Below are 13,435 nucleotides of genomic sequence, written 5' to 3'. Positions count from 1 at the left end.
TTTCAGTGCAATTTTACTCAATTGTTTTATTGTCAATTGTTAAATACCACTGGATGACGCAAGTTATAATATGGTCCTCTTTACAAATGGAGAAAAAGTGAGTTTTGTGTTTCTCACTGGTTGATATGGGAGATGTCCTCATTGGGAATTTATTGAGCTCATTTTCTTATTTATAAAGCATGTCTCCACGATTTAATTGTCTTTTTCGATTTTTCTTTATAAATTAAAGCTCCTATAACCTTAACTTTGAGAGATATAAATGCTGGTTGACTGGAATCTCTGATGGGCAGTAAACATTTAACCACCGACGCACAGCGCGCCGTGTTTTGATCTGTGTTTGCCGGACTGTTTTTTGGGGGCAATCTCTTCCACTCTGAGGACGCCAGAATGCAGCAGTGAAATGCATTAGTCTCTCAAATTGAATCAAGTCCCAATTGTTTAGGAGACATTGCAGGACGAGCAGACAGATGATTGGAAAGACAGAGACTGTGGGGGACAATAAAGCAGAGAGGAACCGAGGCGTCGGTCCTGGATGAGGGTCCATCAGAGCTCGGTGTGCGATGACGACAGTCGGTAATACAATGTTCACAAGACGGTGAAACCATCCGATTCAACTTTGCAAAATACAAAATACTCATGAACAAACTTTAAATTGAAAGGACTGATTCTAATGATTGACTCCGATTAGCCATAATTGCTAATAGTTGAAGCACAGGCAGTATTATTGGTTACCTAAACATTAATACATCACACAGAATCAGTGGCGGAAATTCAAAAACAAAGTTGGGGAAGAAAAGGCAACTAAACAAGAGCAAAGACACCATCAAGCACCAGAAAAGGATAGATAATAGAAGAGAAAAAGATTTTCATTGTTATCTGTTTGGACTTTCCATCCTGGAGTCCTCTGTGAGCCTGGGAGAAAATTAAAATGCATTTTATTAGAGAGGTGGGGGGGAAGGTTACACCATGGAGGAGTGCTGGGTTGGAGGTGAAGAAACAGAACAGGAGCTTATCAGTTTTCCGCAGAAAAAGAAATAGTATTTCTTGGACACACACACATACACACACAATTATCATTGTTATTGTGAGGAGATATTATTAGGGGAATCATTATTAAGCAACTCCAGAGCCAAAATGTGAAGGACGGGGCAGGGATAACCTGTGTTTATGACACAAAGTGTGTGTTTGACTGTCTTTACAATCCCGTGTGTGTGTGTGTGTGTGCAGATAGATAGTATATTATGTGCATACTTACACACCTCACCCTCTGAAGCACCACATGCTGCATTTGCATATCATGTGTGAAGACATCCACCATACTTAGACATCACTGTGTGATTTGTCTCAATAACTCTACAGGACATAATGAAGAACATATGTCTTTCTTAAGATTTGAGAACATACATATTCCAATACATTATATATCATTTTTAAAAAAGTATGTCACATCGACACAGGGAACGATCACTCTGCTGGAGGTTTCATGGCTACCATAGGTGTTCTTCGCGAAGAAGAGAAGAAATACAAAAAAAAAACATGACAAAGCAAATCCATCTACTGTGAAATTAAGATACAGCCGTCATACGGAGATGATGCAAAGCTGTAATTATGCCTTAGCTGGGTATAGGGATTGGTTAGAGGCAGAGATTCTATGCTTTTCACAAGTTTCATCATTTGGTTGAATAAATAAACGATTGATTTAATGAATCTCTGTATGTCCTATCTATCTATCTATCCATCCATCTGTGCATCTGTGAGACCTTTGTGTGAAAATGATTCAACTCTTAGACCCCGCCAGCAGTCGGTGTGGGAAACATTCAATATCCAAAATGCCCAGAAGTCGGTTCTGTCTTCCTGTTATCCCACTGCTATTGTCTCCGACTACATCTCTCTCTCTCTCTCTCTCTCTCTCTCTCTCTCTCTCTGCACATTTGTAGCCTATCAAATTTCACAGCCGTCAACGAGAGCCAGAATAATCACAAGAACAAATGTCCTGTGCCCAAATAGGTTTTGTCTGTCCCTTTTCTCTCTCTCTCTCTCTCTCTCCCTCTCTCTCTTTCTCCTTCTATCTCTTTTTCTGCTATCTGTCCATCTATCCATTCATCCATCAATCCACCAGGCTATGACATTCACAGTGTTGTAAAATGTCAGGTAACAAGTGCCATATGCATCAAATCTTATAAAAAAGACATCATCAATAACATATGCACCCCCACACACACACACACACACACACACACACACACACACACGGTATCCCGTGGCTGTGATATGCTCTGCTAATGGTGTAGGTAACTCATGCATAAACATGAATTACAATAAACAGAAATGATGTTTGTGAGATGTTTGAACAGGGAGGCGGGGGGCCGACAGACGCCCCGGCCGGAGCTGACGGTGCATACAGAGGAGATCTGCAAGCATGACGCTGCCAAGTGAGAAATATTTAACGCACACAGCCTCAGATCCTCTGGCCGACGCCTGCATCCGTTTAAGAGTCAGATAAACACGTCCGCAGACTGTCGAGCGTCGTTTTTGCTCTCATTCCATTTTTTTTTTTTTTTCCGTTTATTGGATCCCTTTCGCCTTGAACAGGTTCATAATTATGTGTGGCTGCGTGTCTGTGTGTTGACCTCTCCAGTAGACGCAGGGGTGTTTAGTATTCCGGTCTGACACAGACTTTCTCTGGCCAATCATCCCACACTTGTACACTCTCCACACAGAGACACACACACACACACACATTTAAATGGCGCTCCCCGCTGCTGCCTGATTTCACTGCAGGCTCAAAGGTAGAGTTAATCAACTCTGATCAATGTTCACGTTAGAAACACAAAGATAAATTGATAATGCTAAGTATAATATAGAGCACAGATTAGGAGCGTTTGTCTCGTGACAGAGAAGCACCGCCGCACTGATTAAGTTTGTCAAAGTTCCCGACCCAAAGGAGGGCTGTGGGAGAATCAGAAGAGGCTCTCCGCAGCGATTTCGGTGTGTTGGCGAGATACAAGCCAACGGTTATGCAGCAGTTATCTTTATGTAGATACATTTAAAAACACGACTTAGGCAATGAGTCGTCGGTTCAGATAAAGAAATGCAAGATTTCACATTCTATACGTATTGATAACAGAATGCGGCATGCATTATATAACAATCAGAGTGGGAAAATTGTAATTGGAGAGAGTGGTTAATTCGAGAGAACCAGCAACAAGCATGTTGAATAGCAGAATCAGGCAGGTGGCGCTGAAGAACAGGTCAGAATAGAAATGAATGCCGTGGAGCTCCTGGACGCATCCAGACACACCGAGAGCGCAGTAGGAGGCAGGACTGGAAGCTTCGCTTTTATCTTCCGGCTTGGTAGGGAAGTTTGGTGTGCGTTCCATTAACTCCCAAAGTTCCCAGTTTACCTCTGTTGCAGTCCTTTCACAGGTGGATACTGACGACAGCGAAAGGTGGCAGATCAGATTAAAAACAACACTGATGCAGCAGCCAAAAATAATGGGAAAAAAAAATCACCAAATTACATAAATTCCTCACACACCCCCCTCACGTTTAAAAATAATAATAAAACACGCAATAGCCATTCTGAGTTTGTTATTACTTTTATTAATTATTATCATCATCGTCAACATTATTCTTCAAGTTTAGCTGTGTAACAAACGTTTCTTGGCTGTCAAAATATGTTGTTGAAATATCATTTTGCATGAAATAAAACCTAAAAACAATAACATACAGAAAGGTAGCAGAATAAAATACAACATGAGAGAAAACTTAAAAAAAAAAAAAAAATCCCATTTTTCTATAAAAGCCTTTCAACTGAATCGAGACAAAATTCTACTAAAATATATTGATTAAATGTACATACTTTTGTGTTTATGTGTGTGTTTGTGTGTGTATATGTGTGTGTGTGTTTCTGGCCAATGATCAACTGGCGATAGTTAACACTGTACACCCCCAAAATGTACATGCAATCCGTACCACTGCTTGAGTGTGCATGTGCGTGTGTGCATATGTGCATGTGTGTGTATGCATGTGTATGTGTGTGTGCGTGTGTGTGTGTTGTCCCTTCCTTGGCAATAAGAACATAATAAATGGAGTGCAAGCAACAGCATTGTTTTCTTTTTTTTTTTCTAGAACACATTCTGACAAAGACAAAAATTAAAAACACTTGTTAAGGCCTCCCAATGTAAACGCAGATTTGAAATGCCATCAAACTGAAAACACACAGTCATTTCAGTAACACAAGGCCATGTCACATGCTTCCAGCAGAGCCTGATTTTCTTTTTTCTTCCCAAACACAACTGCCGCCTATGAAACTCAGAAGGACTCCCAAGACTCATATCAATGAGAAAACGTTTCCGAAATACAGTGTCCTCGTGTGAACTGATGGAACGACACGAGGTTGCGTAGAAAAAAAAAAAAAAAAAATACAGGAGACAAAGGACAGGAAAAAATGTGCAATGTTTTACATGTTTCATCTGCGACGCTCGTTTCGCTTTCAGCTCAGTCGCGGATTTTCCTTCACAAGCTAAACATTTTTTTGGCATCGGAAAGTGTTTGTCTGCAGCCAACAGAGAAATCCTTGTGGTTCATAAAAATGAGATGTAAACCCAGATTTAACCAAAAAAATAAAAAATACTAGCGTGCATTTTTAAGTTTTCGTTTCACAGAAATCCCACGAAGAGCTCAAGAGCGTCTTTGAAACAAAGAGAATTTATGTAATTGTTTTTTTTTTTTTTTTAGCGAGTGTCAGTTCCCTTCAAAAATTGATAGACCCAAATATGAGAATATTTTTCTTTTGCGACTGGTGAAACAACTATTTTCAAACGAGTATAGAAAAAAAAAACAATTGAATTAAAACAGACATGGCGCTCTAGTGTGTGGGCATCCTGGGTGCAGAACAGTGTGACCCATTCACCTCGCTCCCGTTGAACACCTCCACCACCTGCCGTCTGGCTGAGAACGCTTTCATACATTTATGATCGGATTGGACGCTGCGGAGTGGAGGAGTGGCACAGGGTCGTCGCGTCGGGTGTAAATAAAATACAGGCGAGACGCGGCGCGGTGTGGGGAGTGTCGTGTTTCAAGCAACGCGTGAAAAAAGGTTGGACGTGACGCCGAAGGAGATGAAAAGACGAGAAAGAAAAAAGGCAAAAAGGCACTCATCCCTTTGTTCTGTCTTGTTTCCCCCCATTTTCTCTTTTTCTTGCTACATTGTAAACAGTTTTGTTTTTGCTAGCAGCCCCGAAGAGGTACCGAAAGGTTTTGTTCTACAAACACAAAAAGTCAAATTACTATTTATTTTTCCCATAAAAACAAAATTTCTGATAGTCTGATATCACATCGGTACCTGTTCACTAACAGTCAAACAGTCTTCGATATGCCCGATACGAATAGATCCATAAACATGACAGAGGAGTGAAGTAAGCTCTTCCTAAATCGCTGTTCAACAACTGTGTAAGTGCTGACTTAACTAGTGTTCGGCTGTTGGGCGTTCTGAAACACGCTGAAATGCTTGGCTGGTAAATATCCTCATCAATTACTCCACAATTCACAGATAATGCAAGGTCTTCCTATGTGCGATTGCTTGGAGATAACTCAGAGTTATCGACCAGGAAGAAGCGCTCCTAATTGCTCTGGTCAAACACTCAGTTATTTATTTATTTTTTTTAGCTCAGAGCAGAGTGGATAATTTATTTTCTTTTAATCTCGCCAAACCGTTGGTTTCAGAGGATAATGCGATTTTTTTTTTCTTCTTTTCCTGAAAACAGATAATAATCTTCCGTAACAGTTTCAAATAACCTACAGGTCTGACTTCTAGGCTCCGAGACGCTTCAGACGGCGAACATAAGTCCTGCAAAATCATCGGTTCTACGGAGCAGTGTTGCATGCATACCAAAAAACATCGACTACTTGATTGCAAAGGACGCTGGGTCTTCTTTGTGGGCAGATGTGATGATTCAAACAAACTTGGTGTGTGGGAGTCAATAAGTTCACCTGACCGCTGACTCAGACGCTGCGTTCACGAGAAACTGGAAAGTGGGAAAGGTCACATCTCCCGAATAAGAATTCATCTGTGAGCTTCCCAGTGGAAAAGGAAGAGGTTTGAGCAGTGGCTTTCACGTCATTCAATATGGCTTTGGTGACAGTGCACGTACACGTGCACATTTCATCTTAAATCCTAACTCTCCCTCTTCCCGTTTTCAGCGAAGCAGATTTGCTGTTTGTAACTATAAAGCTTCGTAGCAACATGTATTGTGATTCCTCAACATGTCGACGGCCATGTTTCTAATAACTACTTGTTGTGTGAATGCTGTAAACTGGGAAATACCATCTTAACTCGTCACTGTCCCAGTTCCCAGCTGCATAGCTGCACCGACAGCGAACCGAACTCAACAAAATATAAGTGTAGAAGTAACCAGGCACTACGTGAAATAGATTCCATTCACGTCTTTTGAATTATCGTAGAAAAATATCCTTTCCTCTTTCTTTAACTCGTCTTTTTGTTATCATTCGGTCTTTCTTTAGTTCCTCAAAAAGGCTTCTTTTATGTTTGTTTTCTGGCAACTAAGGCAGCAAGGCTGGAAACGTTATTCTTCTGTTGGTACAAATCAACGAGTTGGCCACCACAATGTTTTATTTCAATGAACTTGGAGACTTTTGAGTTCCGCACAATCAAAGGTTTGTCGATGATATTTGTTCGTAAACGGCAAGAGGCTCGATGAGCGGAACTGCTCCATGGAGAAAGCAGGTCTTAAAAAAAAAAAAAAAAAAAAAAAAGACCTAAAAACAGCAAAGAATGGCAGATATGTGCGACTGTGTCATCGATTAGCTGGAGTTGAAAGCAACAACAAAATTTCACTTCATTCATTTATAAAACATACCTCTACATTTTCTTCTCATGTGTTTTTTTTTTTCCTTTTCCCTGGATATTATCTAACTTGTAACAGCTCCCGTCCACATAAAAGGCAATGTATTTAGCAGACTTAATAATATGCTAACATGCTACATAGAGGTAACCTACCAAACTCTCAGCAATATGAGATAAAAACACTGTAGGCAAGAATCTCTGTGGAGTCAAAACAGAGCAAAACTTTATACAGTCCATTCCAACAATTGATCTTTTTGAAGACAAAAAAAAAAAAAATAAAAGAAGGAAAAGAAAAGGTTTTACCGTCTAAATTGCTAAGTTTTTCTGTAAAACCATGTAACCTAACAGTTCATAGACAAACAGGAAAAAAAAAGTTACATACTAAGACCATGTAGACCTACAGACACAAAAAAAATCCCCCGATAGGAACGCAAAAGAGAACCTAAGAGAAACGTATGCAACATGCTAAAACCGTTGATGTGTCACATGCTCTGAAACAGGCGGGTTGGTGTGCAACGTGTGTGACCCCTGAGGACTGGAAAACTAAGCCTTCATTATGTTTACATTATCGTTTGGGGACGGATTCATCCTTTCGATCCTGCCACACAGAAATGATATTACACAAAATGCACACGCACGCACGCACGCACACAACCCTCCTCTTTCCGCTGTACCGTGTCCGAGAGGGGGGGCTTTCTAAAAGCAATAACATCTTAAGCAACAAACAGCTTCAAACAAGACAAAAAACTCAAATAAACTAATTCTTATAGTACCATTTCCTGCAAAGAGAAGCATTATTTGCCTTTATAAAATAACATACATAAGAAAATGTAGCAAATTGCATTTTTGTACGATAACATCATTATCATCATCATTATTATAACCGTTATTAATATTATTATAAATGTTAAGCAGGTTAATAGATGGTTGTTCTATTAGGTAGGCAGCCAGGCACATAGCTAGTATCATGGCACAGAGGAAGGTAGAAATAATGTCACTTGGTTTGATCCAAATGGATGAAGAGAACACTTCGGTCCGGAGATGCACCGGTTTTATCAGCTCAAACTGGCTTTAAGCAGTTCAGAGAAGTCAACTCAAATGTGCCCAGGTTTCTTTCTGGGTCGCCGTGCCACGATTGTGATTTTGCATTGATCCGAGTTTCGGAAAAACAAATAATTGTTAAAAAAAAAAAAAAAAAAAAAAAAATTTGATCATGTTAAAGTCACGCTAACTGAACTGCGACCCAGCCTAAACTGGTTAAAATTAACCAGTAATACATAGTCAGCATAGTTTTTGGTATTTCAATCCGCTTGCACAGAGGGAAGGAAAAAAAAAAAACTGTGCAAGAGCAAAGCAGTTCACGCCAGATCAGATCTGGCAGTACCAAAATATAACAATCTGAAATATACATCAGACTAGTTTGAACCAGCAGCCTGCAGAAGCTCAGTTTCATTATTTGTTTTTTTTTTTTTTTTTATTTTGTTTTTTGTCTTTTTGCTCGGCTGTACGGTAGATATGCAAGTGCTGAGCTCCTCAAACTAATCCTAGGTTCGGTCCAACTCTCAGTCCTGCTTCCAGTCCTCTCGTGAGGAGAGTAGCGGCTTCTTAAAGGTAATTTCAGCTGCATGTCGGGACGCCGACGCTAAGTTCTTGTCTCCAAAGCGCCCCTTGCTGTAGTTCAGCCAGATACTGTGGTGACTTCTGCCGAGTCTGACAGCCGAGCGCTTCCAGCATAAGGATGGGTTTCTCTTAGTGCCTGGGTTGTGCCCATTCGGACACGAGCTCGCCTCCAGGAACGTGAAGGCACACAGCTTATTCATCCAAAAAAAGAAAAGAAAAAAAAACACGTTCTTAAAGGTTTGCATGGGTCAGATATCCTTTAGTTTCCGTCAGTGTCTTTAGACTCGGCGACAGCCGCGACCTCGCTGGGCTCCATGACGCCGTCGCCGACATCAGACATCTGTTCGCCGTCTGCCTCCTGCTTTGCCGCGTCGCGCTGGTCTGCCTCCGCCTCCTCTGCGGCTCCCGTTTCGTCGTCACGGGCTTCACTGTCTGTGTTTTCCTTCGCTTGGTCGTCCTCACACGTTCCTTCTGCGGCGTCGGTCTGATCTGCGATCTCGTGATGGTCGCCTCCGTCTTCGTCCTCCGTTGTCATGTTCGGACACTCCTGCTCTGACGTTGCCGTGGCGTCCTGAATGTCGTCGTTCGGACTCTTCTGCTGCGAGGTTTTGTCCGAGTACCTGTGTAAGCCCCTCTGTATGTGCGTCGTGAAATCATACCGATCGGCACAAACGTGGAGGCAAAAACTGCACTGGTACGGCCCTTTGTCGCCATGGCAACTCATGTGCAGGGCGTACATGACCTCGTCCAGGAAGTAGATCCCACAGTGGACGCAGCGGTTGGTGAAGTCATCCTGCGTGGCCACGTCGACCATTTTGCGATTCGATGAGACGCTCGATTGACATTTTATCGAACCATCCTTCACTTCCTTCCCTATCTCCTCACTGGGGTTCTCTCCTTCATCTGTCCTCTCCTCCTCCTCCTCCTCCTCCTCTTTCTCTCCCCTCCAGTTCCCTCTTAACTTCTCGGTCAGAGGAGACTCCTGCCTCCTCCTTTCCGCGCCGTTTGACGACACGTGCGCGTTGACCGCGCCCGAGTCTCTTTGTCTTATTGCGAGATCCAAAGGAGCCTCGTTCTCGAGCGACGAGGACGAGGAGGACTGGGTGTGAAGAGGAGGAGGCGGGTAGTGAGCGGGCGCTGGAGGAGGCGGGAGAGGGGAGTAGGGAGAGGCGCAGTAAGGCACAGTATAGCTCTGCTGATGATGCTGCACTGGAGTCACCATCGCACCCAGATAATGGGCGTTGTTCCCGAGGCCGCCGGGGCTGCTCAGATTACTGATGCTACCAGGAACCCCGGCGGCCGCCGCCATCTTGTACTTGGTCCAGAATCTGAGCCAGTCGGACTCAGGCGTCATATCGGGAGAGAGCGTTAATGGCAGGGGCAGGGTGAAGAGAGGGTACTGATATTTCTCGATGGGCGAGCCGGGAGGCGAGTAACTCGACGGCTTGGCCGGACGCATGTACTTCTCGATGGGACTGCCTCTTTCTGACCCGCCTCCTCCTTTCCCCACCTCCACTTTTGACGGCATCCCTCCGTCAGCAAGGGGCCCGTTGCCCTCAGGTACCAGTGAGGTGGGAGCGTGCGAGGGGAGGAGGAGCGGAGGCATGCGTCTGTGGATCTCCAGCGTCTGATTGGCTAAGAAGGCCTGAGTGGATCGGGGCGAGCGCGAGCGAGGGGACGGCTGCTGGCTTTTGACGGAGGGGCAGCTTCGGTCGGACTCGTCCCCGTTCATGCGCTCCTCGCTGGTGATTCGCTGCTGCTTCGGGGCGGGGTTTTCGGACGACAGGGAATCGGGGTTGAGGCGCTTTCGGGTTCTCCGTCGGATGATTTGCTCACCGTTGTTCTGCTTGATGATGTTCAGAGGTCTGGGTGTCTGTGAGACGGGAAAAGCAAAACAGAGTGGATGAACAGATAGATCGGCGGTCAGGTTGATTCCAATGACACCATCAAATGTAAATAAAATAAGAAGCCCCCACTTTCATTTCTGCAATGAGGCTCTTTATTGATTTTTATCATCAAACACAGTGATCATCTGAAGAAATGTGATTTCCATTCATCTTCTGTGACATAGATATGGCCGATTATAATTAAGAGGATTGACCCTGGAACAACTCAGTCAGATACCCTGCACCCCAGAAGACTGTGGTTTTTGCCCTAACCACAAGAGGGTGCACTTACATCTGATGTAAATATTGCTCACCCCCACTCAGCTTCAAGACCCTCACAGCATATGAGAGTGACCGTTAATCCGTTTATGTCTGAGGAATTTAATCGTAGAGAAATAAATGAAAGTGACCAATGACTGGGTGTAGTTTTGAGTTTGCCAGAGACTCATTATCACGGCCATTGAGGCATCAGCCACGCAGATCCCCACACAGGGACCACCGTTCAGGGAGATCCACTCATAACAAACAGAATGTATTGATCAATTTCACACTGTGATCAGGAAAACTCCCAAAACTGAAAGATGCCTTTCTGAGATGATTGAAAATGTTAAAGTAGATATGATTTTTTTTAATAAACATACATCCAAAACAGATCCTGTGTAAATAAAAAAACGTGAATCGAATCAGTTACCCAGCTTCATTTATAGTTTCCTTGTTGATCAATGTATGCATTCATGTTTTAGTGTGGACAACTCTGCTTTTTTGTCTGAATGCATGTATTTTTGCAAATTATTTGTACATAAACTAGGGAAGCACTAAAAATAAATAACCAGAGAATAACCACAGTGAGTTTTATAAACAAACATACAGATTTTACAACTCTGTGTTTTTGTTAAAACCTAATTAAACATGGAATGCTTTGATGATGCGAGTTCCATTTTTAACACAAGTGAGGTGACAGCTCTGCCTGACTGTGATTTATGAATATAGTTATCTGATGGCTTTCAGTTCAGCTTTTTGGTGAAGTAGCTTTTATTCACTTTGAAGAGAGACACATCCTTCCCCCTTTTGGAGTAAAATAATTAAGCAGGAGGAGGAGGAGGAGGAGGAGAAGGAGGAGGAGAATGCCCGGACCAGAGGAGAAACACCTCAAACAAAAGAAAATAACTTTGACATTGTCAACATTTTGTCAGCGTGACTGGATGTCACATTTCAAAGTTTCAGGCTGACTAGAATCTGGAATATCTCACTGGCTCAGGGAAGCCTTTAAGCATCTTGTATAGAAATGTGACTCTCTGTGACATTTCTCTGTGTTCCACTCCTTCTCTCGCTCAGTCACTCCCTGTTCCCCATCTGTGTTCCGGTGAAGAGTTTGACATGATTTGCCGAAGCCTTTTTTTTTCCTCGACGGCTGCTCTTCCTCTGTCTCTTAAATGTCCTGTTCCTTGTCAGCTACCCTGCTTCTTCATATTTAGGCGCCTTCGTCCCGGCAGCAGTGATTAAATTATATTTTGAAAAGAAAAAAAAAACGGATCGTTGTCTGTCATTTAATCTGATAATTTATGGAGTATGACAGAAGCTGCAGCATTATTAATAGCATATTTTCATAAAAATTGATGTTCTCATTATACATTTCTGCCTGTGCTTCACATTTGGCAGTGGACGCTTCACTGTGTCGAGTTTTCTCTGCTATGCGGCAGGCATGTGTGTGATTACCCGGCTATACGTTGCGACATGCTTGGGCCTTAGGAGTTGGCATCAGAAACATTAATTGTTAACATTTTAATCATGAAAAGCAGCCGGGGCCTCACTCAATGTATACTTTGGGCAGGAACACAGTAGATGTTGATTATATTGCATTAAAGCCAGCAGCGTGATTCAGAGTTTGTTTATGGAGACATCGTTACATAAAAAACAGTACACATTTGATTAACATATTTAAAACAGCACAATGGGAATTTGGAGAGATTGAACAACTCCAGCGGTGCTGCAGCCACAGCGAGGCTTATTAGACATCGTCCACCAGAAGACGCCGGGGTCCTTCAGGAAGTTCAGCCACCCGGAAAACATGGTGCTAAAATTCAACAGTTTACTGAGCGTTTTCCTTTTTTTTTTTTTTTTTTTTTTTTTTTAGACAAGGTCAGTAGTCTTAATGAAATTTTTGTTTAGTCAACAGAAAAACTCGGCGGCAGCCACATCCCTAACTCAAACCCACAAATACACAAACCAATCCACACACACACACACACACACACACACACACCATACAGTGCACTTTTATGGCTGCAGCGTTGGTTTGACAGAATACCTGGGCTGAGTTACCGTCGCACACATCCGTCTGTCTTTTTGTCGCCTACCTTCTCTAATTCAACGTTTCCTTCAACATTCATCCCCGAATCTGTAATTTTCCCTCCATCCCTCACTCTTTATACACACCCTGTCCCTTTATTACCGCCTTAATTTCTTCCTCTTTTCTGCCTCCCGACCTCCTCTTTCTCCCCTTATTTGTCTTCCCTCCTTCCGCACTCATTTTTTCTGTCTCTTTATTCATAACTCTCCCCTCGCCTCTCTCACTCTCAAGTGTTTTACTAGCTGCTATCCTCTCTAATAATGTGTGTAGAGCGTATAAAACTTTTACTACGGGATATAAAATATGGTTGTCGTGAAGATTGCCAAGAGTGGAGGGAGCCGGGACGTGATTGGAGCAGCAGATGAGATGCACAGGTTGAACCAAGGACATCAGCAGGGGCAGGAAGGAGTAAACTCCAATAGGCTGTCATTCCTCTAAAAGGTCTTTAAAGCTCCATCCGATAATTGCGGCGCGCTGCTCGGGGTTGTAGCATGGTCAAGCCACCACTGACATGGTGATTTATGGCATAAAAACGTCCACTTTCCAATATTACGACTTGAGCTTAAAAAGCCAGGATGTGAACGTGACTCTGGCGTTCACACGATAAACAGGAACACTGAAGCTTCTGAGACGCGTTTCATGTTTTTAAATTTTGTCAGAATTTGAGCTCGGCAGGAACAATCAAGTGTGTAATTAACCTAAACACATTAC

At 42.9% G+C, this 13,435-nt stretch overlaps 1 protein-coding gene across 4 annotated transcripts in view; it reads right to left on the bottom strand.

Moving 5' to 3' along the window:
- Nucleotides 1–4,651: 4,651 nt before the first annotated feature.
- Nucleotides 4,652–13,435, bottom strand: part of trps1 (trichorhinophalangeal syndrome I) — a 109,123-nt gene continuing 100,339 nt past the window's right edge. For all 4 annotated transcript variants that reach the window (XM_030120303.1, XM_030120302.1, XM_030120305.1 and 1 more), the window contains exon 11: nucleotides 4,652–10,361. In XM_030120303.1, the coding sequence (XP_029976163.1) occupies nucleotides 8,748–10,361 (1,614 nt within the window). In that variant the 3' untranslated portion in view covers nucleotides 4,652–8,747. The remainder of the gene's footprint in view (nucleotides 10,362–13,435) is intronic.

Source organism: Salarias fasciatus, chromosome 22 (assembly GCF_902148845.1).
Source record: "Salarias fasciatus chromosome 22, fSalaFa1.1, whole genome shotgun sequence".
Classification (NCBI taxonomy): domain Eukaryota; kingdom Metazoa; phylum Chordata; class Actinopteri; order Blenniiformes; family Blenniidae; genus Salarias; species Salarias fasciatus.
This window is presented reverse-complemented; position numbering and strand designations above follow the sequence as displayed.